Source organism: Stegostoma tigrinum, chromosome 29 (genome assembly GCF_030684315.1).
Source record: "Stegostoma tigrinum isolate sSteTig4 chromosome 29, sSteTig4.hap1, whole genome shotgun sequence".
NCBI lineage: Eukaryota > Metazoa > Chordata > Chondrichthyes > Orectolobiformes > Stegostomatidae > Stegostoma > Stegostoma tigrinum.
The window spans coordinates 43,718,234-43,744,949 of NC_081382.1; the positions used below are offsets into that span (position 1 = coordinate 43,718,234).

Sequence of the window (26,716 nt, forward strand, 5' to 3'; positions counted from 1 at the left end):
ACTATAGCCCTACAGGGAGGGAATCCTGCTGTCCTTAGCCTGTCTGGTTGACTCAAGGCCCACAGCAAAGTGGGTGACTGTAGGCAGTTAGGGATGGGTAGTGCTAGTGATGCCCTCACCTTGCAAAGAAATAGGGAAAAAAAACTAGGCCAGGGGGCCGTGCACTTTCCCAGCCCTCTGTCTTCCTCTGCAGCAACAGCGTCAGAGACAGGTCATACCAGTGAGCCACGTATACTGCACCAGGCAATGCTCAACATAGAGCTAACTGGCCTGGTGCAAACCATCATCTAATGACCTCAATATCTGCCACTACTAACAGTGCCCAAGAATGAATTAAAATTCTTCTTGAGCAACATCCACACTCAGTTTTGAGCAGCCTCACAAAGGTGCCTCAGAATTTGAATACATTTGTTCCTTGATTCATTTTGGAATTGAGCTGCGTGAACTCTTGCACTGTGTGAGTCCCTGACTAACTAAAGGCTGAAGGACTGAGACCTGTAGTGCTGGATGCTGTGGCGAAAGGAGAGATGATGTGAATCAGTAGCTTGGCTTTTTGAAACTTGTAGACAATCAAATGAAAGAAAGATTCAGGGAGGTGAGGAGTTGGATTGTTGGGATTCTAGGAAAGACAGATTGTAAGTTTGTGACAGGGCAGTGGTTCTTACTTTCTCCAGATTGGGGTGTGTGGAGGAGGAAGAGTATGAAGAACAGGATATTGGCAGCGCTCTTGTACAGTTCAATGCAGAGTGCAGGAGGGTATGCCAGGAACAGCACCAGGTGTACCTGAAAATGAGGTGTCAACTAGTGAAGCCACCAAACAGGACTGTTGTACACCAAACAGCATAAGCAGCAAGTGATAGACAGAACTCAGCAATCTCACAATCAATGGATCAGATCTAAGCTCTGTAATCCTGTCACATCCAGCTGCGAATGGTGGAGGACAATTAAACAACTCACTGGAGGAGGAGGCTCCACAAATATCCCCATCCTCAATGATGGAAGAGCCTGGCACATCTGCGCAAAAATAAGGCTGAAGCATTCGCAGATGATCCATCTCCGCTTCCTCCAGTGGTTCCCAGCATTACAGATACCAAACGTCAGCCAATTCAATTCAGTCCACAATGGCAATGGGTCTTGACTTGTGTTCCAGACCTTGCCACTTCCCTAGCCAAGCTGTTCCAGTACAGTTATAACGCTGGTATCAACCCGACAATGTGGAAAATTGCCCAGGTATGTTTTGTACACAAAAGGCGGGACAAATCCAACCCGGCCAATTACCGCCCCATCAGTCCCCTCTCGACCATCAGTAAAATGATGGAAGGTGTCAGTAACAGCACTGGCAAGCAGCACCTGTTCAGCAATAACCTGCTCAGTGACGCCCACTTTGAGTTCCACCAGGGCCGCTACAGCCGTAGTTCAAACATGTACAAAAGAGCTGAATTCCAGAGGTGAGGTGAGAGTGACAGCCCATGACGTGAAGACTGCGTTCGCCCAAGTGTGGCATCAAGGAGCCACTGACACTTACGCCCTTCAAGGAATTTAAAATAGAAGTCAGGACAAACCTCACCATGAAATCTCTCTCTTTCTATCCATAAAGTTCCCTGTTCTTCAAAATGAAAGGTTAAATTAGAGAGTGGTTTAGAGAGCCTTAGGGGAATATTCTATCAGGAAAAGCCTAAAATACCTACTCATAGCCAACAGTGTTTCCTCTTCACAGCTGGGACTGGAGATCACTAGAAACCTCACCTCATCACTGATTGACTTGTGCAGATGGAGCCGAACAGTTAACCCAGAGAACGATTCCGAACCACTCCACGCTGACCTGGTCCTCTATGTTACCAGGTACTAAACAAATCACAGGGTTGGCATTTTAATTACTGCTTGATCTTACATTCTAGAAGTGGGACCTTCAGTTACTGGGTGCTGTTTTCTTAATAACTTGAGGTGATTTTATTTTGTATACGTGTTGGAGTTATTTTTAACTTGTCATAACCAGCATTAACTCAGAGGTAACGGCTTCCAAACGAGGGTCAGTAAGCACACAGCCCAGTGTCCATACTGAATCTCTTGCTGGCACCATTAGAGGTCAAAGTAGATGTGAATCAGGGCCCAGTGACATGTGTAAAACCCCAGTTACCATTTAAAGACCATTGCAAAGACTGTGACAGCTCTCACTATTTCTGTGACAATCATTTAAGGCATTAAATCCCGCACAAGTGGTTGGGTTGTGTTAATGATGTGTCTGGGAAGAGTGTGCTGATAATCGCACCCTACTATTCCACTAAACGTCCAAAGTTCCAGTCAGACTATCACAGGGCCAGTTTGTCTGACTGACTGCTATTTAGGACCAAAAGCAATTGGCACTAACAGGAAATAATTAATTATAAATTTGTTGTTACATATTTAACTTTAACAAAAAGCAGAGAAAAGAAAGGATTTGAATCTACTACTGTATGACCTAATTAGATACCTTCAAAGCCTCCAAATGCATGCATGCGCAGCAAAAGATAGATAGTTTGACACAGGTATTGTGGATGGGAAAAGAAATATAGTCAATTTTAAAGATCAAACATCCGGATTTCAAGGGTAGGTTCATTTGTCTCACCCAGACTGTTTTGAGTTTTAGTGCTAATGGCATAGGTCTCTACACCGTGATGTCTCAGATTCTCCAGCATTGGCAGTTCCTACTGTCTCTGAAGGTGATGATGGTTCTTCAGTTTGATACTTGATTGGGTGAACCGTGGTCTTGTTCGCTTTCTTTCTTTCTTTTGAGCTTTCTTGGTGGAGGGAGGGAGTCAGAGAGAGAGGGAACAAACACAGAAAGTGCTGGAGAAACTCAGCAGGTCTGGTAGGATTGTGTAGAGAGAAACAGGGTTAACATTTCGGTGTGTCTCTTCTTCAGAATGACAGGAAGAAGAGGATGCTTTCTGTTTAGACCTTTGGAACATTTCTCTCTGCTGCCCTGGTGCCTAGAGCTATTAACATTGCAGTTCAACCAATCAGAAGTAGGTCGCTAGGCAGAAGTTCCTTTACTCAAACATCTTTCAAGGTCATTCAGGCTTGAATTTCCCTCTTCGCAGCCTCAGCAGCCACATTGTATTGGATAGCTCAAAATACTCAGTGTTTGGTTTTCAAGTTGCAAAACTCTCCTGGAACTTCAGTAACAGTGCAGTCTGACTTACATTTCAATTTATAGTCCCTGACAAAGAAAAATGTGATCTTTTGCATACCTCCACTCTTAAAGAAATGAAAGACATTTTCAAATGCATGTCGTCACCAGTTGGGCATAACGCATATATAAAACAAAAAAGAAAATTACATTTATTCACTCTCACTCATGCCTTACGCAGGATTTAAACAATTTCTTGTGACTTCCCTCCCAAATAGTCATAAGAATTATGCAGCACAGAAACAGACCCTTTGGTCTAACTCATTCGTGTTGACCAGTAATCCCAATCTGATTTAGTCCCATTGGCCAACATTTGGCCCATATCCCTCTAAAACCTTCCTATCCATGTACCCTTCCAGATGCCTTTTCAATGTTATAATTGCACCAGCCTCCATCATTTCCTCTGGCAGCTCATTCCTTACACGCATGTGAAACTGTTACCCCTCGGGTCCTTTTTAAATCTTTCCCCTCTCACCATAAACCTATGTCGTCCTGTTTTGGACTTGCCCGCCCTCAGAAAATGACCTTGACTATTCACCCCACAAACAGGGCAGTGGTCCTCTGAATTTTATAAACTTCTATAAGGTCTCTTCTCAGCCTCCAATAGTCTGAGGAAAGAGCCCCAGCCTATTCAGCCTCTCCCTGTACCTCAAACCCTCCACATGCAGAAACATCTTTGTAAATCTTTTCTGCACCTTCTCAAGTTTAACAAGTCTTTTCTATAGGAGGGTGAATTGTACCCAGTTTTCTAAAATTGGCCTCCCCAGTGTCAGTGTGGCATCCTAACTCCTGTACTCAACGCTTTGACCAATGAAGGCAAGTGTGCCAAACGCCATCTTCACCACCTTGTCTATCTGCAACTCTACTTTCAAGGAACTGTGCAACTACACCTCTAGGACTCTTTGTTTGGCAACATCCCCTGGCGCCCAACCATTAACTGTATACACCCTATTTCACACAATTATATTCCTGGTAATGTGGCAGCCAAGAGAGTGATAAATTTTTACACTGAATGGTTGAATCAATAAACTCCATCAGAACAATATTGTATTTTGAGTTTTAAATTTCTCTACAAAAACCAGCAGATTAGGTTCAGTTATTAGTATCTCTTTGAAACCATTTTGGACATAGACTTCAAAATGTTAAAAAGCTGACAATAATCCCAAAGAAGTAGTGTACTTTTTCTGATAGTGCTTTAATTTCTTATAAAAGTACCCCACTGACTTCTTTGTTTGCAGTTCATCAAATCACAATAAGACTGCGTGTATCCTTAGGTCACGAACAATGGGGTGGATAATGTACTGGTAGGGTTGAAGTGTGGTTGGGTTGTGGGTTTGGATTGTGTTGCAGTTTGGTTTAGGGTTGGGATCAGATTGGTTAAATTTGGATTTTTTTTGTTGGCTTTGAGTATGACTTGTGTTGACTGAAGGTTAAATTTGAATTTGGATTGGGTTTGTGGTTAGCTTTCGGGTTGTAATTCACTTTATGGCTGGGATTAGAGTTTGGGCATGGAGGTGAAATTTGGGGTTCACATGGCTATATTGACACAAGCATAAGTTCATATTCACTCCATTTTGTGTCTTTTTTAAGGTTTGACCTAGAATCTGGCAACGGGAATAAGATGGTTCGTGGTGTGACTCAGCTGGGGGGATTGTGCAGCCGGTCATGGAGCTGCGTCATAACTGAGGACACTGGGTTCAATCTCGGCATCACCATGGCTCATGAGATTGGTCACAGGTGAGCTCTGTGGGCACAGGGTCACCACGCCAAGCCCAGAGAAACACAATGACTATTTCAATTCAGTGAGGCACAATGCAATTTAAAGGTCACAGATTCTGTGAAAAAAAATGCAGTCAGAGTAATGGGATACAGGAATGGAAAGATTAGGGGAGCAAATAGAATTTGAGAGATAGTAAGGTGAGTGGGATATAGACAACAGAAAGTCTGTGCAAAATAGAGACATTGGAAGGGCATTAGAAATATCATTCGAGAGAGCGTGATGTATAGAAACACCGGAGATGAGAATGACAGACAGATGCACTAGGAGAGTGTGTGTGGGGGCCAGGGGTGGGGCAGGCGGGCCGGTGGGGGGAGAGAGACAGAAAGAGAGAGAGAGAGAGACACTGGAAGAAAGAGTAAGAGATAGATAAATGTGTTAGAGGTGATAAGAGTGTGGGAGATAGTGACACTGGATGAGAGAGACAGTGGGAAATAAAGACACTATGGGGAGAGACAGAGAGAGATGACTATGTTAAGATACAATGAATGAGTTTGTAAGTAGAGGGTGAAACTATGGAGAAAGACAGGTTCTTTGAAGAGGAGGAGTCCATCTACAATGAGAGTCTGTAGCTGGAACGAGAACTTATCTCTCTGTTCTCATAGAGTCTGTCCCTCATGGAGTGTTATTTGAGGAAGGTGGTGTGAAGGTTTCAGGATGATTACTCTAACTGGGTCACTGACCAAAAATCATAGACTAAAAATATTACCTGGACTTTTGTTTTGTCTCAGGTGCTGCCTGACCTGCTGAGATTTTCCAGAATTTTACTGATCTCAGCCACTTTATCTTTGGGATGAGGGAAGATAACAACAGCCCCTGCCTTTGTGATGCAGGTTTTCTTCATATATTTTTGGCAGTTTCGGCATCAGTCACGATGGGACTGGAAACAACTGTGTAGACAAAACACACATCATGGCAGCAGAGGGTGGCTACAACAGCATTGATCTGACCTGGTCTGAGTGCAGTCGGGAGCAGTTTGTAAAGTTCCTCAGGTAAAGATTTCCTCGCCCCATTGCCCAGCTCTGCCTCTTCTCCACACATGCTGTGAGACTGATAGTGCGACTCCGCCACACACCAAATGCGGATCAGTATTATCCACACACTTGGGAATGTTACAATTACCCCATGCATCCAAATCATCAATATAGATTGTTAAAAGCTGGAGGTCCAAACGTTCATCCTTGTGGTAGCCGCTGGTCACATTCTCCCGTCCTGAGATGAGATGTTAAACTTGGGCCCCAAATCCCCTCTCAGGTGGATATTAAAAAATGCCGTGGCATCATTTGAAGAAATGCAGAGGGCTTTATTCCTCAATGAAGATTGTAAACAAAAAAATTCTTAGGTGGTCATTCCTGTTTGTGGGGGCTTGCTGTGCACAAATTGGCCTGTTATGTTCACCGCATTAGAACAGTGATGTTATAATTGTATAAATTAGCAAAATTATATAAAATTAGCTCTCAAGCATGTTGAGGCCTGTGGCTCTGAAAGTTGTTTTATAAATGCTCGTTATTTATTTGAGTGCTGCACCTTAAGCACATCAATATGTAAATTGATTTCCAGTTAATGCTAATTGATTTCTTGTGTTTATTATGACAGCACCAGCCAAGCAACTTGCTTGAATGATCTGCCAGCAACAGAATCCGATCTTTCTGGTCAGAAACCAGGCCTGTTCTATGGGGTGGATGACCAATGCAAGATAGCCTTTGGAGACAAGGCATCTGCCTGCACTTTCAGCAGACACGACATTGTAGGTGGTGCTCAAAACTGACCAACACCTCACACTCAGCTTTAGGCTAAATCGGAAATCCTCTGTTATAGAATCACAAAGCACAGAAGGAGTCCAATGTGTCTGAGCTGGCTCTTTGGGAGACCTATACAATTACTTTATTTACCAATGTAAAAGCTGCATTTTTGAGTCCAAGTTGTCGACAGAAATACTTCCCAGGCCTGTGCGTCCATGCCCATTCTTGGGTACTGCCCTTAAGATAGAGTTTGGTTGTTGCTGACCATGGTTCTGAAATCAGCATTCTACAGCTCTCCCAGGTTAACAATTTCTAATGGTTTAAATGAAAAAAATGCATTGTGAAAATGACTCATTAGGCTGTTCCCACCAATCTGCTTCCAAAACTAGCATGAGATTTAAGAAAAAACTAAAATTTGCAGACCAATACTGAGTAGAGTTATATCTGAGATCTACTGTCACCCCAGTATAGATGGTCATCCCACTAACTGATTTATTGTCATATACCTGTGAATGTCAGCTTTTCAAGTACTTGTTCAATCCCCTTTATTTGATCTTTCAGGTGTATTCCAGATCACAAAAACCTATTGGGTAGAAAAGAATAATTTCTTTCAGATAACAGAAGAGAGAGGAGTTGGGGGGTGGGGGTGGGGTGCAGGGTGTTGATGCGGAAGAATATAGGTGGGCTTGCATCAATTTTCCAAGTCTCAGTCCGAATCCTGTCTCCAACCACAGTTCAGTCTCAGCCCTACTGTGTTGGACTGACTCAATTCTCTCAAACACAGCCCCATCCTGTCTCCATTTGAACTGGGAAGTGCTGCTCACTGAACATGCTTATAACAGTCCTGCTGCTATTGAAGAGGAGTCTGTGAGAAATTCACATAGATCTCATATTTTCTCTGTTTTTTTAACTCCGTTATAATTCACACTGTCAGTAAGTAATGGGTTCTTTTGTTTCTGCACAGGATGTGTGCAATGTTCTGTCATGTCACACAGATACAACAGATCCCACCATGTGCACCCGGTTGTATATTCCCCTCCTGGATGGCACAGAGTGCGGCACCAACAAGGTACAATTCGGTGTACTAACGATTGTAAGCACCGGGCTAGAATCCTGTCAACAGTCAGTGAAAGGGGCTAATGGATAGTCTTCATCTCTCTGAGGCAGAAAATCAGGTGTTTGATGTCCATTCTGAAATCAGTTGCCCCTTATCCTGGCTGACATTCCTAACAGAGCACTTCGCTGTCAGAACGTCAATACCCAGGGAGAGCCGCACTGTCGGACGGTCAGTGCTGAGGGAGTGCCGCACTATCGGAGGGCCAGTGCTGAGGGAGCGGGCACTGTCGGAGGGTCAGTGCTGAGGGAGCGGGCACTGTCGGAGAGTCAGTGTTGAGGGAGTGGGCTCTGTCGGACGGTCAGAGCTGAGGGAGCGCCGCACTGCCGGAGGGTCAGTGCTGAGGGAGCACCGCACTGTTGGAGGGTCAGTGCTGAGGGAGTGGGAACTGTCGGAGGGTCAGTGCTGAGAGAGCACCGCACTGTCAGAGGGTCAGTGCTGAGGGACCGCCGCACTGTCGGACGGTCAGTGCTGAGGGAGCGCCGTACTGTCGGAGGGTCAGTGCTGAGGGAGTGCGGCACTGTCGGAGGGTCAGTGCTGAGGGAGTGGGCACTGTTGGAGGGTCAGTGTTGAGGGAGCGGCACACTGTCGGAGGGTCAGTGCTGAGGGAGTCCTGCACTGTCGGAGGGTCAGTGCTTAGGGAGCGTTGCAATGTGATTCTGTGTGAAGCCAGGCAGCTGAGTTCTGTCAGGTATCATGATCAGTGTTAATCCCTCAGTCAACATCAGTAAGGAAATATAGTATCACTTTGATGTGTCTGTAAATTGGCTTGTGCATTTCCTCTGGAATCACAAGCACAGCACATCAGCAGCAATTCATAACCCTAAGTCATGAAAAATGCTAAAGAAATGCACGTTTTCCCCTGTCTTTGTGTAACTAATTGGAGTAATGGGAAACACTTACAGCTAATTTTATTTCTATCACCAGTGGTGTTTGAAAAGGAGCTGCACATCTCTCGGGGACCTGGATGTGACTGGAGTTGTTCATGGATCCTGGTCTAGTTGGCGTCCGTTCAGCAGCTGTTCACGAAGCTGTGGTGGAGGGGTTATTCTTCGACACAGATACTGTAATAATCCAAGGTAAATGGACAGTTCCTGAGAGTAAAGTACGGGGCTGGAAACTTTCCGCTTGGCCCCTTGAACCCGACTTCCACCTTCCAGTGAAACTATGACTGACATGTATCAGCTTTGCTCCGTTTCCCTTGATACTGAACAAAAGCTATCAGTCTCAGTTTGAACTACCCCAATGATCCCTGCCTCTGGAATTCCCTCCTTTAACCCCTTCACGTCTATCTTTAATCCTCTAAAATATGGCTCAGTGATCTCACTTAAATTCTCTGATCTGGCACCATGTCAACTTTAGCTTTTTACATTCTTACAAAGAACGTTGGGGCTTCTTAGTACATGAAACATGCCAAATAAATGGGTTTTGTTGATGGATTGGAGACTGCTGGCCTGTGTGTAGCTCTCTCTGGGCTACTCACTTTATGTAACTGGTTAGCTCAGTTGGTTGGAAGGCTGGTCTGCCAACAGTGTTGGTTCAGTTCCTGTACTGGCTGAGGTTACAATGAAAGGATTTTCTTTCTCAACCTCTCCTGAGGCTTGGTGACCCTTGGGTTAAACCACCACCAGTCATCTCAAATGAGAGAGCAGCCCTATGGTCTAGTAAGATTATTGTGATTTTGCATTTTACCATCAGACAACTTGACCAATGTTTTGATTATAAAGTTTTATTTGGATTTTCTAGACCAGCTTTCGGCGGCCGTAAATGCGAGGGAGTGGATCTGGAGGCTATCATGTGCAACACACAGGTACGGAGGATTGTGTAAGAATCAGAATGACAGGCTGCTGGAAGGTAACACACAGAATACACGCTCAGCTTACATTCAAAAGGGCATCCAATTGGGGACAGCATTGGGACAATGGACATAAACCTAACTTTAACTTGAGAGGACCAGTTCATAAAATTGGGAAGATTTGAAGTTGTAAAGGCAGCAGATAGACATGAACATCACCTGTAATAAAGACAAAATCCTGGAAACTAGAAATAAACACAGAGAATTGCTGGGGAAACTCAACAGGTCTATCAGCAGCTGTGGACAGAGAAATAGAGTTAGCATTTCTGGTCATGGAAACATAGAAAATATGAGTAGAAATAGGCCATCAGCCCTTCAAGTCTACTCTACCATCCCATATGAGCATGGCTGATCATCCAACTCAGATCCCTGTTCCTGCTTTTTGCCCATATCCTTTGATCCTTTTAGCCTTAAGAACTATATCTGATCCTTTCTTGAACATATTTAATGTTTTGGTGTCAAACACTTTCTGTGGCAGAGAATTCCACAGGCTGCTAATTCTCTGCGTGACGACGTTCCTCCTCAGCTCAGCCCTAAATGGCCTCCTCCTTATCTTTAGACTGTTATTGCTGGTCCTGGACCTCCCCACAAATTAGGAACATCTTTCCTGTGTTTACTTGTTTAGTCCTGTTGGAATTTTATTGCTTTTTATGAAAACCCCCTCAACCTTCCAAACCCCAGTGAATACAGTCCTTACCCAGTACGACTCCTCTTCAGAACTGAGCACTGTCACAGCCTGTAAATTCCCCTCTAAGTCACTCACCATCCTGACTTGGAAATGTATCACCGTTCCTTCACTGTTGCTTGGTCAAAATCCTTGAACGTTCCCCCCCAGTAATGGGTGTCCCTGTACTACATGGATTGCAGCAGTTCATCACCACCTTCTCCAGAGTAGCTAGTGATCAGCAATAAATGCTGACCTCATCAGCGTTGCTCACAACCCATAAATGAAAAAAAGAGTAACATTCTGAAGGGAATCGATAAGTAGATTTGTGGAATTTGTTCCCTGTGGAGAGGGGATCAAATCACAGGAATACTGAGAGAGTTTGGAGTAAAAGAGGAATTCGGGGAAAGGGTGATCAAGTTGAAGAATAAATTCCCAGCAAGTTTTTAACACAAAGGGTGGCGAAGTGCCTGGAGCACGCTGCCGGAGGAGGGGGTGGAAGCTGACATAATAGCAACATTGAAGAAGCACCTGGACAAGTACATGAACAGAAAGGGAATAAAGGGACAGGGATTCAATTGGTGAAGACAGTTTTAGTTTGAAAGGGCAAAATGTGTTGTCACAGGCTTGGAGGGCCAAAGGGCCTGTTTCTGAATTGTATTGTTCTTTGTTCTGAGAATGGATTTAAGCAGAGAATGAAAATAGAGTCAAAGAGATGTTATGAAGGCTTCATATTTAATAACTTTTAGGGTCCTGGTTTTGAAGGATTGTGGATACCTGCTGTAAAGATGACAAATATTTTGTATTCATGTATAAAGCAGAAAACGGAAGTTTGAATTTTCTTTCATGTAACTCAAAGGAAAGTGGAACTATAATGGTCACTTCATGGTTACACAAGACAGAATAATTTTGCTGTGAGATGGGAAAAGTTAATAACTGCCTGGCAATATGATTTGAATTGGTTTAACTTGCATTACAAATCTGCAAAAATCCAAGAAAAGAAATAAGATTTGATGACTTTGCAAAAAGAAAGAAAACTTCAAATTCAAACCGAGACCTAGGTTCAACTGACCAGCTACCGACTTGACGGGGACTGAGCTGACAGCAACATGATACTATCACCAAAAATCAAAACCAAACTGTGAAGGGAGTGACCTCATTTTCCACCCATTTTGGTTCACAAGCTTTGTACCTCTCTGGTCTACAATATTCTAAAACAAAAGACTGTATGTTTCATTTATTTATCCTACATGTGAATGAACATGTATATATATACATGTATACATATACTTGTATACATATATACAACTATATTAGGTAATATAGTTTATATCTGAATTAGTAATTAACAATCTGTTTTGCCAGATGTTAGAGGATATGTTTATTACAATAAATATATTTTGGTTTTTCTTGCTTATTGATGAAATCTGATGTAAGTTTGCTTTGTCTTAGGTCATTAGAGCCATCCTAGAGATAAACTGGCCATATTTCACATTTGTAATGTCAAATACTGGAATAGTAGAGCTTGATCTCCACTACACTGTTCCCACCAGTACAGTTGGCTCTGCTATAACGTATGTTCCAGCAACACAAATTGGCGATCACGTGACTGATGAATAGGGGAACACTATTTCTGTAACGCAATCCCCGCAGTGAGCGGAGGACGACGTGTTGACATCACATGGTTGTTTTACGGGCTTTGTCCGGGCATGTGCAAAGTTAAAGAGTCTGTGCACCAGCACCACATGACTATTTCTCAAACGTTGTCCTGAAGCGTTTTCTGTGAGATGTACAGTATTCTGTCATTTTTGGGTATTTTTACAAATTCTGTTGTGTTACCCACAAAAATATGAGGACAAAGTGACAAGAATGTTAGCTAGAAGCTCCCTGACGATATAATTGTGGGTGTTGAACATAAAAGAAAGGCTGTAACACTGGAAGAAGAGCTAGATGTTAAAAAGCATTTTGAGTGTAATGGGAGTACGTGATGTAATTTGCGTGACAGGAATAAAGGAGTCTACCTTACACATCATTAGAGACAATGCAGAAAAGATTAAAGCAAGCAGTATTGCCGGATCAAGTCTGAGTGCTAGCAAATCTGTGAGGTCAAAGACAAAGGAACATGAGGAGATGGAGCGGCTTCTAAGTGCATGGGTAGAAATTCAAACAAAAAAGTAATCTGGGACCACCTTTCTCACCATAAAAGAGAAAGCCTTATCAATTTACGAAGCTGTAGCAAAAAAAGAGCTGAAAATCCTGCAGGTGTGCATGCTTTTCATGCTGGCAGTGGCTGGTTTGCTGGTTTGAAAAACCGCTACGCTTTTTGTAAGGTAAAGTTATGTGGCGAAGCTGCCAGCGCAGGCAAGGAGCATGTGATAGCATTTCCTCCCAAAGTTAGAAAATTAATTGATGAACAAGGCTACAACTTAGAACAAATTTTCAGTTTGAATGAGACAGGTTTATACAGGCAGTGAATGCATCAAGAACCTGCATTTCTATGAATTAAGGACATGCTTCAGGCTTTAAGGTGACAAGGGATCGTATGACTGTGCTGCTGGGTGCCAATGCCAGTGGAGACTTAAAGCTTAAGCCTATGGTGGTGTACCATTCTGCCAACCCACGAGCCTTCAAAGGTAACCTTAAGTCTACTCTAAGCATCTACTTTAGGTCAAGCAAAAGAGTATGGATGACGGGGAAAATTTTTCCTGGCTTATTGTTAATGTTTTGGAAGGTGTTTTCAGAAAGCATTGCAAGGAAAAATACTAGGATGTCAAGATTCTCATCCTGCATAATGTGCCAAGCTATTCTCCCACTATTGGTGAGCTTTCTGATAACATCAAAGTGCTATTTCTGCCCCCAAACACAACCTCTCTCCTTCAACCATGGACCCAGGTGCAATAGCAGCTTTTAAAGCTTATTATTTAAGGCACATATTTAAGAGGCTGATTGCAGCCACTGAGGAGGATAAGGACAGTGTTCTTCAATTTTGGAAGTGCTTTAACATCAAGAATGCTTTTGACATTATCATGCAACCCTGAGGTGATGTCAGTAAGGACTGCTTGCCTGCAGTTTGGCAGAAGCTTCTCCCAAATTTTTTTCAAGATTTTAAAGGCTTTGATCCATCAGATGAGTTCCCAAGAATCAAAGAACATTGTGTTGATCTTGCAAAGCAAGTTGGATTTGAAGAAGTGGAGAGTGAGGATGTTGAAGAGCTGCTTGAGTCCCACTGTGAAGATCTCTGTACAGCTGATCTACAACAACTTGTTGCTTAGGGAGAAGTGGAAGCTGGAAGCGAAGAAAATGAAGTCCAGGATGCAGTACCACCAGAGCTTTTTACTTCTGTTCTGTCTCCTATCCTGAGGGAAATTGAGAAGCAGTTGCAGTTCTTAGAGGACAGTGATTACAATACAGAATGCAGCAAGGTCGCGGTTCATGAATAAAATCTTACTTACCACCCTGTGAACAGCTTCTTCATGAAAGAAGAAAAAGCGCAAAGCAGCAAAACTTGGATGTCTGTTTTAAGCCAACCCCCAAGAAACAGTGAAAAGACAATGAACCACAGCCCTCTGCTCCTGTATTAACTATTCCTCGCCCTAACCCTGCACCCACAACTGCACCTGAAGGTGCTGCTGATGATGATGATGTTCCTCAGCCCCTACATTAACAACAGACTCAACTCCTTCTCTGCCATCAAGTCACATCGACATTTTTCTCAGGGTAAGGTGTTACATTTATTTTTACTTCATTATTAGAAATGAATGAAACATTTATTCAAACTGTTCTATCCTTTGTGTTAGGCTTTTGAGTGATTTTTGAGCCATTTTGAGTGATATTTTTTGGTGGTCTGCCCCAACCCCATTTTTCCCGTAGGCCCCATTATTTCTATGGCACAATTTTCTATAATGCAATGTTGCACAGGAACACAACCATCATGTTATAGCAGAACTGACTGTACTTTCTTTTTAAAGGAACCACTGAGAGGACACTGGCACAATTGTTTTAAACAAGGAATTTCTTGGTAGTCACATAGTTTGTGATAACTCTTTGTTTGCTGGAGATCTGTGTATTGGAGTGTTTCTGCTCTGGAGATTGTTTGACATAGTTTCTGACCAGCCTGCTGAGGAACAGAGCTCACCAGTGCAGCTCTCCTGTTTCTGACAACAAATTCGAATGTGAAGCCTGATTACACCCTTGGAGAACATCTGGAAATATGCTCAACACAGTGTGTGTAAAGATTCCAGAGACGACAGCCAACACTTGGTGACACCCATCTACGAAAGCTAGAACACCAGACCAACAGTAGACATTGCAAACCTTATCCTTCAGCCTTCCAGAACTAACCATCATTGATGGAAAGTGTTTTTCTTCCCCAAATGGATCTCTCCGGGGGCGGGGTTAGCGGTGTGTGAGAGAGAGAGATCCATTCTCCCCGTGTTCCCAGTGTGAATTAGTGCAACTTTGTGCGTGCATGCATTTTCAAATTCTATTAACCGGCTTTATCACTTTGGCAAATAAAACACGCTTTCACAATAAATCAATAATTTTGTTGCTTATTCAAAAAAACCTGGTTGATGGATCTTTTTATTTTGAATTCAATATGGAAAAAAATTCTGAGTAACCGTGTCAGAAGCTGGGTAAAACAGTTAAAATGCAGTAATGGGAGAAGGAGGCGATAGATTGCAGACCTCCAGCTTCGGGCTTGCCTTGGAGACTAGTTCTGTCTGTGCAGAATCAGGGATTATACCAAGGTAGATAGGTCAAGCTGAAGTCCTAACCCTGTGCTGTGTTCTGAAATTATTTGACAGAACAGCTCTACCCTGTATCTAACCCGATACTGTCCCTGTCCAGGGAGTGTTTGATGGGACAGTGTAGAGGGAGACTCTGTATTTAACCCCATCCTGTCCCTGCCCTGGAATGTTTGATACAGACAGGGTGACGTTAGTAATTGTCTGAAGGATGGCTGCACTGCTCTTTCTTCAAGTACTTCTCATGCTGATGTGCTGTTTCCCCCCGCCATTCCCTTTGCAGCCCTGCCAGGGAACTCAGTTGGATTTTATGGCTACACAGTGTTCTGACACCAATTCTCAGCCACTCTACCAATCCTCCGGTATTCCAGTTTACTACAAGTGGTTGCCCGCCCTTGGCTACACAAAAGGTAAGATCTGAATGAATTGTGTTTTATCTATGTAACATTAATGTTAGATATTGTTTGGGTGAAATGCTGAAAGGAGGCCATTTGGTCTATCTTTGTAACTTGTCCTTTGAAAAAGTTGACCGTACCTCTTTCTGTTTCTGCACAGCCTTGCAAATTCCTCATTTCAAGCATTTATTTAATTATATTTTAAAAGAAGGTCCTCTTGAATCTGCTTCAACTCCTTCCTCTGACAGTGCAATGCAAATCACAACTGGTTCTCGAAAATGTTCCTCTCCACTTCCCCTCTGCTATTCAGTCTGTGCCATCTGTAACCACCCTGGTACAATAACATCTTGGTCTGATCACTGTTGTTGGGAAGGAATAGTTTTGTACCTGTATTATTGTTTGATAACCTCCTGTTGTATGTACTCTCACCATGCTGATTAAGCTGCTGACGGATACTGATGCTGTTCTGTTTGCCTGTTCCCAGGTAATGTGCTGTGTAAGCACATGTGCCGAGCAGAAGGAAAAAGTTTCATGGTGAGCCGGGGGGACAGTTTTGTGGATGGGACCAGGTGTGAGATAAGTGATCTAGAGACAGCACCATCGTATAAACTGTGTGTCACAGGACATTGCAGGGTAAATACTGAGCACCAGTTTAATCCCTCAACATTGCCATGAGACCCCCATGTGGCACTTAGCTTGTACCCAGCATCTCACTCTCAGCCCCTCACCCCCAGTGTCCCTCACCTCCAGTGTCCCTCATTCCCAGTGTCCCTCACCCCCAGTGTCCCTCACTCCCAGTGTCCCTCACCCCAGTGTCCCTCACCCCCAGTGTCCCTCACCCCCAGTGTCCCTCACACCCAGTGTCCCTCACCCCCAGTGTCCCTCCTGCCCCCAGTGTCCCTCACTCCCAGTGTCCCTCCCCCCCAGTGACCCTCCCCCCCAGTGCCCCTCACCCCCAGTGTCCCTCACCCCTAGTGTCCCTCCCCCCCGTGTCCCTCACTCCCAGTGTCCCTCCCCCCCCAGTGTCCCTCACCCCCAGTGTCCCTCACTCCCAGTGTCCCTCACTCCCAGTGTCCCTCACCCTTAGTGTCTCTCCCCCCCGTGTCCCTCACTCCCAGCCTCCCTGACACACTACCCTTGTGTCCAACCTTCCTCACTCTATATCCCTCACTCTCCCGGCCCCTTACTCTCTCTGCCTCACATCTACCATCTCTCACGCATTCGTTTTGATTCCTAATGCTTTGCCCTCTCTGTCCGTCCCTCTGTATTTTAAAATCTTTGATTTGGTTTGCTTGCATTTGTTATTATCACATATACATATATTTTGCATGCTATTCTGACAAATCATACCTCGCATAAAAAGTCAGGGTAAGTGAACAGAATGCAGAATATAGTGTTACAGCTACGGAGATGGTGCAGAGAAAGATCAACTCTAATATATGAGAGATCCATTCATAACACCGATAACAGCGAGAAAGAATCTGTTCTTAAATCTGTTGGTACGTACATCCAAACTTTTGAATCATCTGCCCAAACAATGAGGGTGGAAGTATAATCAGAGTGTCAGGGCTCTTTGATAACGTTGGCTGCTTTCTGAAGGCAGCAGCAAATGTCGACACAGTCAATGGAAGAAAGTTGTGGTTGACTGGGCTGTGTTCACGACTTGCTGTCACTTCTTGTGGCCTTAGTTGCCAAGCCAGGCTGTGATGCATCCATTTCTATGGTGCATCTATAAAAATTGTTAAGGGTCAGTGTTGACATGCCGCAGTTGCATTGAAGTCCATGATTTTATTTCTTGTGTTACTGATTCTGTTGTACATGGTCATTTTGCAGGTATTTGGCTGTGATGGAAAGTTGGATTCTGGCCAGATACTGGACAATTGTCGGGTGTGTGGAGGCAATAATTCCAGCTGCCGGGAATTAGCCGGCTCCTACAAGAAGGGTATCCCCAGAGGTAACCAGCATTGACAAGGCCATTGTAAAAAACTGGCCAGAACTGTCGCTTTGTATTCTGTTTCATTACCTCCCAGGGTAGGAGGACAGAGAATTATCACAACCTGAAACCTCACACCAAGATTTTTCTTCATTCATCAGATGTGTGTGTCACTGACTAAGTCAATATTTATTGCCTGTCCTCAATTTCCCTTGGACAGTGAGCTGCCTTCTTAACCCACTGAAGTCCTAGGGTATAGAGGTATCGTGCTGTTAGTGAGAGAGTTTCAGGATCTTGACCCAGTCTTAGGCTAAGTTCCAATTTCAGATCTTAAATTGCAGCGTACATCCCAGTCCTATACTATCCTTGTCCAAAATCCATACACACACCTTCAAGCAGGAGCCAACAGATTGGGATGGAGGAAGAACCAAAGCAGGCAGGTCGTTCAGCTAATTGAGCTTTTTCCATCAATCCATTTTGACCCTGGCTGATCTGTGCTTCAGCTCTATCAGTCCATCTTACTTTTGTAATTCTGAATACCCTTGCCAAACAAGAATCTATCAATCCCAGATTTCAAAGTTTTGGTTGAACCGAGTCTCTGCAGTTTTTGTAGAGAGAGAGTTCCAGATTTTTACTCCCCCATTGTGTGAGGAAGCATTTTCTGACATCATCCCTGAATGGTCCGGCTCAAGATTGGGGCAACTGGGCTTGTATACACTGGAGTTTAGAAGAATGAGAGGGGATCTGATTGAGACGTAAAAGATTATTAAGGGATTGGACACTCTGGAGGCAGGAAGCATGTTTCCGCTGATGGGTGAGTCCAGGAGCAGAGGACACAGTTTAAAAATAAGGGGTAGGCCATTTAGAACAGAGTTGAGGAAAATCTTCTTCACCCAGAGAGTGGTGGATATATGGAATGCTCTGCCTCAGAAGGCAGTGGAGGCCAAGTCTCTGGATAGTTTCAAGAAAGAGATAGATAGAGCTCTTAAAGATAGTGGAATCAAGGGTTATGGGGATAAGGCAGGAACAGGATACTGATTGTGGATGATCAGCCATGATCAAAATGAATGGTGGTGCTGGCTCGAAGGGCCGAATGGCCTACTCCAGCACCTTTTGCCTATATTGTCTAAGTTTTAAGGTTCTGCTCCTGTTCTAGACTCCTCCGTGCCCATCCTTGCCCCAAACCAGAGGAAACAGTTTATTTCCAGCTACCTGATTGAACTCTTTAATCATCATAAACACCTCAATTGCATTACTGTGAAATCTCAATTCTCTACAATCTGTTGTCATAATCACTATCCCTTCTTGAAGAGATTAGCTTTGGAGTTGGCGCATTACAGCATCAGAAGGATTTTCTTTCACCCCTTGAGCCTGTTACCTACTCAATCTCCACATCCTTCGATTTCCTTAAGCGCTCAAAAATCTGTTGAATTGATTCTGCTTTGAACATGCTCAGTGACTGCGTGTCCACAGCCATTTAGGGTGGAGAATTTTAGATTTTCAGTCCTCCGAACTAAACAGTTTCTCTCCAATTCAGTCATAATGACCATCCTGTCACACTGTCCCCATACCCTAGACTCTCTAACATGGGCAAACACCATCTCAACATCTATCTCCATCTGTCTCAAAGAATTCAAGATATTTCAATGAGATTATCTCTCATTCTTCAAACCTTCCAAGAATATGAATGCATTCCATCACCAATTAGCTTCTCTCCTCTCTGTCTTCAGGTACACAAGGATGGGGCTACGAGATCTGAATGAAATGTTGGGAGCTGAGTTTAAATGGGGTTTAACTGAGGGCTCAGTGGGGAAGAGTGTATTTTTCATTTCTGCTCCCTTCGGTGAGTGCACCTCAATAGCTGATGATGTTTTTCTTCTGAATTACAGCTTATGTCACTTTTCTCACAATCCCACCTCGGTCTACCAATGTTCGAGTCTCCAACACCCAGGCTGTGTTCTCCCATCTTGGTAAGGAAACTAGAATGTTCAGTTTAACAGGATTTTAAAAGGAGACCTTTCTGTGAGACCCTACACCCAGCTTTGGTCAGGAATGATCAGGACCAGAACCAGAAAAACGGTATCATTAGATCACGTTAGTGGATAGGGAAGGCATTGGCCTCGTAGTTTTTTTTTTATTCATGGGATGGGGCTGTCAATGGCTAGGCAGCATCTATTGCCAAGCCCTAATTCCCCAGAGGGCAGTTAACAGTCAACAACATTGCTGTGGGTCTGGAGTGATATAGGCCAGACAGGTAAGGACGGCAGTTTCCTTCCCTAAAGGGCATTAGTGAACCGAATGGGTTTTTCCAACAATTAACAATGGATTCATGGTCATCATTAGACTCTCAATTCCTACCACTCTCACTTGCACAGTGACATGCTTTTTCCTTAAGCTTGATGCTCTTCTTATCTTGTTTAACAAATGGATTGCGGGATCACCCCTCAGAATTTTTCACTGAAAAATTGCTGGGCTGGCAAGTGCCTGGCTGCTGATGAATTTCATCCAGAGATCTTAAATCAATGGCTAGTGAGCTAGTGCCTCTAATTTTCCAAACTATATTGATTCGGGAACTGTCCGTTTAGATTGGAAGATAGTAAATGTAACTCCTTTACTGAAAAAGGGAGGGAGCCAGAAAGGAGAAAACTCCAGGCCAGTTAGTTTAACACCTGTCACAGGGAAAATGTTTGAAACTATTTTTATGACGTTACAGCATGACACTTGGATACACTTAGGGTAATCAGCAGGACTTGCTTTTTAAGCTCATGATAGGGTTCGGAGGGTATGGGAGGGTGGATGTTGAGAGGATGTTTGTTGTTAAGGGAAAATCCAGACTAAGGGTCACTGTTTAAAATTGACAGTTGTACATTTAAAGCAGAGATGAGTTGATTTTCTTTGGTTTTCTATTTCCCCTTGTGGGTTTTTGCGAATTATCGTCCTGATAAAGGTCGTGGAAACAGAGTCCTTGAATATTTTTAAGGCCAAGACTCTTCCTAAACAAAGGTGTGAAAGAGTTCCGTTTGGATGTTTTCAGTTTCCCTTTGGGGCGGGACGGTGGCTCAGTGGTTAGCACCGCAGCCTCACAGCGCCAGGGACCCGGGTTCGATTCCAGCCTCGGGCAACTGTCTGTGTGGAGTTTGCACATTCTCCCCGTGTCTGCGTGGGTTTCCTCCGGGTGCTCCGGTTTCCTCCCACAGTCCAAAGATGTGCAGGCTGGGTGGACTGGCCATGCTAAATTGTTCAGGGGTCTGTAGATTAGATGTGTTATAGTTGGATGGGTCTGGGTGGGATGCTCCAAGGGTCACTGTGGACTTGTTGGACTGAAGGGCCTGTTTCCACACTGGAGGGATTCTGTGATGTTTCAGTTCCATCTTCTCTTTGGATAAAGAAGTATCTCTAAATTCCCAATTAGATTGATGAGTATTGTATTGGTGGCTTGGATGTTGCACATCAAAACACTTCTCCAACAGGTTACCCCTCAGCCTTCTCCTTTCCACTCTGCATTTCCCGGGATGCATATTCCCTCAGCTGTAATAACATCCTTGTGAATCTCCTGTGCACCTTCTTCAGTATTAAAATATCCTTTTCATAACGTGGAGATCTGAAGAAGATTAAAGCCTGTGCCTCCCCCACAACACTGATGTGCAGAATGAACCGAGGGTATCTAAGCAACAGGAGGAGGGTAACATTATGGAATATCCCGGACAATAGCTGGCCATAAATCTAACCGAGAGCCTGGCAGCTTGGGACAGGACCCTTGCCAAGGGCAGTTTAAAACCACAGTGGTCATATCGAGTAGAGACAGAGTGGGTAAACCTTGCTCCTCTCTATCACCATAATTACCTGCTCGTCAAACCTCTGACCTGTCTGTGCTCCTCCAGTTCAGGCCCTTGAACTTCCATGATTCCTATCACCCCTCGTTGATGACTGTGTCTCAGTTGACTGAGCACCAAACTCTGCAGTTCTCTCCTTAAACCTCTCGACCTCTCAACCTCTGAATCCTCCTTTCAAACAAACCTTAACGCTTAGCTCTTTAAACATGTTTGGATCACCTGTCCCAACAATTCTTGCAGTGGCTTTTTTTGGAATTTATTCATGGAATGTGAGGGTTCCTGGCGCGACCAGCTTTTATCACTAATTGCCGTTGAGAGGGTGGGGTGGTGAGCCACATTCCTGAAGGGAACTCAGAGGGCTATGAGGAGTCAACCACATTGCTGTGGGCCTGGAGTCATGTGTAGGCTAGGTTACAACAACAGAATTCCCTTTCTGGCTCCTGTGGCTATTTGGTAGTTTTGGGCTGGCCTTCGCTGAAGAAATTTGTGTTTTCCAGCTTAGTTAATGGAACTTGATGTCCCCAACACGGAGCTCATGTTCCAACTTGAACAATTGAATTCCTCATGAATCCAGGCCTCTGGATTCCGAGTTCAGTAATATAATTACTTTGTAGATATCAAGTTTAATCTCTCTATGAAAAGATTTGGGATATTGAAGGTACTCTATGAATACAAATGTTTGTGGTGGTTTTTTGCAGCGGTTAAGATTAACGGTCAGTACATTGTGGCCGGGACCCAGAAAATTTCACTCAATGTCTCATACCCGAGCAGCCTGGAGGACAACAAGGTCGAGTACCGGCTATACCTGACACAACAGAAACTACCACACATGGAGGAGATTGTCATCGATGGACCCACCAGTGACACCATTGAAATACAGGTGGGAAGGAGAGAAAGGTCTAACATTAGAGGGGGCCTGAGGAAAGCCTCCCCCCACCCCGCCCTGGGAGGGGAGGGGTTGGGGTTGGGTTTGGGGTGGGTGGTCTCTGGAATTAACTGTCAAATTTGGAGGTTTAGGCAGAAACCCTTGATTCATTGAAAAGGAACCTGGATCTGCTCCTGAAACGCTGGAACCTGCAAGGTCACGGTCCATGAACTGGGAAATGGGATTAGAATAGGGGCTAGTTTAGGACATAGAACGTAGAACAATACGGCGCAGAACAGGCTCTTCGGCCGTCGATGTTGCACTGACCTGTGAACTAATATAAGCTCCTCCCTCTACACTATCCCATCATCATCCGTATGCTTATCCAAGGACTGTTTAAATGCCCCTAATGTGGCTGAGTTAACTACATTGGCATAGAACATAGAACATAGAACATAGAACAGTACAGCACAGAACAGGCCCTTCAGCCCACAATGTTGTGCCGACCATTGATCCTCATGTATGCACCCTCAAATTTCTGTGACCATATACATGTCCAGCAGTCTCTTAAATGACCCCAATGACCTTGCTTCCACAACTGCTGCTGGCAACGCATTCCATGCTCTCACAACTCTCTGCGTAAAGAACCTGCCTCTGACATCCCCTCTATACTTTCCACCAACCAGCTTAAAACTATGACCCCTCGTGCTAGCCATTTCTGCCCTGGGAAATAGTCTCTGGCTATCAACTCTATCTATGCCTCTCATTATCTTGTATACCTCAATTAGGTCCCCTCTCCTCCTCCTTTTCTCCAATGAAAAGAGACCGAGCTCAGTCAACCTCTCTTCATAAGATAAGCCCTCCAGTCCAGGCAGCATCCTGGTAAACCTCCTCTGAACCCTCTCCAAAGCATCCACATCTTTCCTATAATAGGGCGCCCAGAACCGCCCTTACCACTCTCTGAGTAAAGAACCTGCCTCTGACATTTGTCTTAAATCTATCTCCCCTCAATTTGTAGCTATGCCCCCTCGTACAAGCTGAAGTCATCATCCTCGGAAAAAGACTCTCACTGTCCACCCTATCTAATCCTCTGATCATCTTGTATGTCTCTATTAAACCCCCCCTTAGCCTCCTTCTCTCCAATGAGAACAGACCCAAGTCCCTCAGCCTTTCCTCATAGGGCCTGCGCTCTAGACCAGGCAACATCCTGGTAAATCTCCTCTGCACCTTTTCCAATGCTTCCACATCCTTCCTGTAATGGGACGACCAGAACTGTCTGCAACATTCCAAGTGAGGCCGCACTAGTGTTTTGTACAGTTGCAGCATTACGTTATGGCTCCGGAACTTAATCCCTCTACCAATAAAACCTAACACACCGTATGCCTTCTTAACAGCACTATCAACCTGTGTGGCAACTTTCAGGGATCCATGTGCATGGACACCAAGATCCCTCTGCACATCCACACGACCAAGAATCTTTCCACCGAACCAGTATTCTGCCTTCCTATTATTCTTCCCAAAGTGAATCACCTCACATTTATCTGCATTGAACCCCATTTACCACCTTTCAGCCCAATTCTGCAGTTTATCCAAGTCTCCCTGCAACCTGCAACATTCTTCCACACTGTCCACCACTCCACCGACTTTCGTGTCATCTGCAAACTTACTAACCCATCCACCAATGCCTGCGTCCAAGACATTTATAAATAGTAGTGGTCCCAAAACAGATTCTTGAGGCACACCACTAGTAACCGGACTCCAGGCTGAATATTTTCCATCAAACACCACTGGTTGCCTCCTTACAGAAAGCCAGTTTATCCAGCTGGCAATGGTACAATGGGGTGGATAGTCTCTTTCTGTGCTGTGGAACATTTTATGGTTCAATTAACAATTGCTGCTACCATTACTTTATTATGCGATATTTGAGAAATGAATAATTACAAAGAATGTAACAGGTTATTTGGCTTTACAATCAGTGTTAGTACTTATAGGGAGCGCCTTGCTGTCGGAGGGTCAGCAGTGAGGGAGTGCCGCACTGTCAGAGGGTCAGCGCTGAGGGAGTGCGGCACGGTCAGAGGGTCATTGCTGAGAGAGCGCCGCAATGTCTGAGGCTCAGTGCTGAAGGAGTGGGCACTGTCGGACGGTCAGTGCTGAGGGAGTGGGCACTGTCGGAGGGTCAGTGCTGAGGGAGTGGGCACTGTCGGAGGGTCAGTGCTGAGGGAGTGCAGCACTGTCGGAGGGTCAGTGCTGAGGAAGCACCACACTGTCGGAGGGTCAGTGCTCAGGGAGTGCAGCACTGTCGGAGGGTCAGCGCTGAGGGAGTGGGCACTGTCGGAGGGTCAGTGCTGAGGGAGTGGGCACTATCGGAGGGTCAGTGCTGAGGGAGTGCAGCACTGTCGGAGGGTCAGTGCTGAGGGAGTGGGCACTATCGGAGGGTCAGTGCTGAGGGAGCGGGCACTGTCGGAGGGTCAGTGCTGAGGGAGGGGGCACTGTCGGAGGGTCAGTGCTGAGGGAGCGGGCACTGTCGGAGGGTCAGTGCTGAGGGAGCGGGCACTGTCGGAGGGTCAGTGCTGAGCGAGGGGGCACTGTCGGAGGGTCAGTGTGAGGGAGGGGGCACTGTCGGAGGGTCAGTGTGAGGGAGGGGGCACTGTCGGAGGGCCAGTGTGAGGGCGGGGGCACTGTTGGATGGTCAGTGCTGAGGGAGTGGGCACTGTCGGAGGGTCAGTGTGAGGGAGGGGGCACTGTTGCAGGGTCAGTGCTGAGGGAGGGGGCACTGTCGGAGGGTCAGTGTGAGGGAGGGGGCACTGTCGAAGGGTCAGTGTGAGGGAGGGGGCACTGTCAGAGGGTCAGTGCTGAGGGAGGGGGCACTGTCGGAGGGTCAGTGCTGAGTGAGTGGGCACTGTCGGAGTGTCAGTGCTGAGGGAGTGGGCACTGTGGGAGTGTCAGTGCTGAGGGAGTGGGCACTGTCGGAGGGTCAGTGCTGAGGGAGGGGGCACTGTCAGAGGGTCAGTGCTGAGGGAGTGGGCACTGTCGGAGGGTCAGTGCTGAGGGAGGGGGCACTATCGGAGGGTCAGTGTGAGGGAGGTGGCACTGTCGGAGGGTCAGTGCTGAGGGAGTGGGCACTATTGAGGGTCAGTGCTGAGGGAGTGGGCGCTATCGGAGGGTCAGTGTGAGGGACTGGGCACTATCGGAGGGTCAGTGCTGAGGGAGCCGGCGCTGTCGGAGGGTCAGTGCTGAGGGAGTGGGCACTGTCGGAGGGTCAGTGCTGAGGGAGGGGGCACTGTCAGAGGGTCAGTGTGAGGGAGGGGGCACTGTCGGAGGGTCAGTGTGAGGGAGCGGGCACTGTCGGAGGGTCAGTGCCGAGGGAGGGGGCACTGTCGGAGGGTCAGTGTGAGGGAGGGGGCACTGTCGGAGGGTCAGTGTGAGGGAGCGGGCACTGTCGGAGTGTCAGTGCCGAGGGAGGGGGCACTGTCGGAGGGTCAGTGCGAGGGAGGGGGCTCTGTCGGAGGGTCAGTGTGAGGGAGCGGGCACTGTCGGAGTGTCAGTGCTGAGGGAGGGGGCACTGTCGGAGGGTCAGTGCGAGGGAGGGGGCACTGTCGGAGGGTCAGTGTGAGGGAGGGGGCACTTTCGGAGGGTCAGTGCCGAGGGAGGGGGCACTGTCGGAGGGTCAGTGTGAGGGAGCGGGCACAGTCGGAGGGTCAGTGATGAGGGAGGGGGCACTGTCGGAGGGTCAGTGTGAGGGAGGGGACACTGTCGGAGGGTCAGTGTGAGGGAGGGGGCACTGTCAGAGGGTCAGTGCTGAGGGAGGGGGCACTGTCGGTAGGTCAGTGCTGAGGGAGTGGGCACTGTCGGAGGGTCAGTGCTGAGGGAGGGGGCACTGTTGGAGGGTCAGTGTGAGGGAGGGGGCACTGTCGGAGGGTCAGTGCTGATGAAGTGGGCACTGTCGGAGTGTCAGTGCTGAGGGAGTGGGCACTGTCGGAGGGTCAGTGCTGAGGGAGGGGGCACTGTCGGAGGGTCAGTGTGAGGGAGGGGGCACTGTCGGAGGGTCAGTGTGAGGGAGGGGGCACTGTTGGCGGGTTAGTGCTGAGGGAGGGGCCACTGTTGGAGGGTCAGTGTGAGGGTGGGGGCACTGTCGGAGGGCCAGTGTGAGGGCGGGGGCACTGTCGGATGGTCAGTGCTGAGGGAGTGGGCACTGTCGGAGAGTCAGTGTGAGGGAGGGGGCACTGTTGCAGGGTCAGTGTGAGGGAGCGGGCACTGTCGGAGTGTCAGTGCCGAGGGAGGGGGCACTGTCGGAGGGTCAGTGCGAGGGAGGGGGCTCTGTCGGAGGGTCAGTGTGAGGGAGGGGACACTGTCGGAGGGTCAGTGTGAGGGAGGGGGCACTGTCAGAGGGTCAGTGCTGAGGGAGGGGGCACTGTCGGTAGGTCAGTGCTGAGGGAGTGGGCACTGTCGGAGGGTCAGTGCTGAGGGAGGGGGCACTGTTGGAGGGTCAGTGCTGAGGGAGTGGGCACTGTCGGAGGGTCAGTGCTGATGAAGTGGGCACTGTCGGAGTGTCAGTGCTGAGGGAGTGGGCACTGTCGGAGGGTCAGTGCTGAGGGAGGGGGCACTGTCGGAGGGTCAGTGTGAG

The 26,716-nt window shown here is 46.3% G+C and overlaps 2 protein-coding genes across 6 annotated transcripts in view; one reads left to right on the plus strand and one right to left on the minus strand.

The window, feature by feature from the left end:
• rexo4 (REX4 homolog, 3'-5' exonuclease) overlaps positions 1 to 26,716 on the minus strand; it is a 202,371-nt gene that overhangs the window by 55,975 nt on the left and 119,680 nt on the right. The gene's annotated exons all lie outside the window — the stretch shown is intronic.
• adamts13 (ADAM metallopeptidase with thrombospondin type 1 motif, 13) overlaps positions 1 to 26,716 on the plus strand; it is a 119,741-nt gene that overhangs the window by 17,484 nt on the left and 75,541 nt on the right. Inside the window, exons 7-18 of one of the 2 annotated variants that reach the window (XM_059638322.1) lie at positions 1,718 to 1,842; positions 4,760 to 4,906; positions 5,804 to 5,938; positions 6,543 to 6,693; positions 7,653 to 7,757; positions 8,730 to 8,881; positions 9,549 to 9,612; positions 15,350 to 15,476; positions 15,946 to 16,094; positions 17,295 to 17,415; positions 19,284 to 19,364; positions 21,926 to 22,107. In XM_059638322.1, coding sequence (XP_059494305.1) covers positions 1,718 to 1,842; positions 4,760 to 4,906; positions 5,804 to 5,938; positions 6,543 to 6,693; positions 7,653 to 7,757; positions 8,730 to 8,881; positions 9,549 to 9,612; positions 15,350 to 15,476; positions 15,946 to 16,094; positions 17,295 to 17,415; positions 19,284 to 19,364; positions 21,926 to 22,107 — 1,539 coding nt within the window. The remainder of the gene's footprint in view (positions 1 to 1,717; positions 1,843 to 4,759; positions 4,907 to 5,803; positions 5,939 to 6,542; positions 6,694 to 7,652; positions 7,758 to 8,729; positions 8,882 to 9,548; positions 9,613 to 15,349; positions 15,477 to 15,945; positions 16,095 to 17,294; positions 17,416 to 19,283; positions 19,365 to 21,925; positions 22,108 to 26,716) is intronic. The other variant, XM_059638323.1, reaches the window with a different exon arrangement.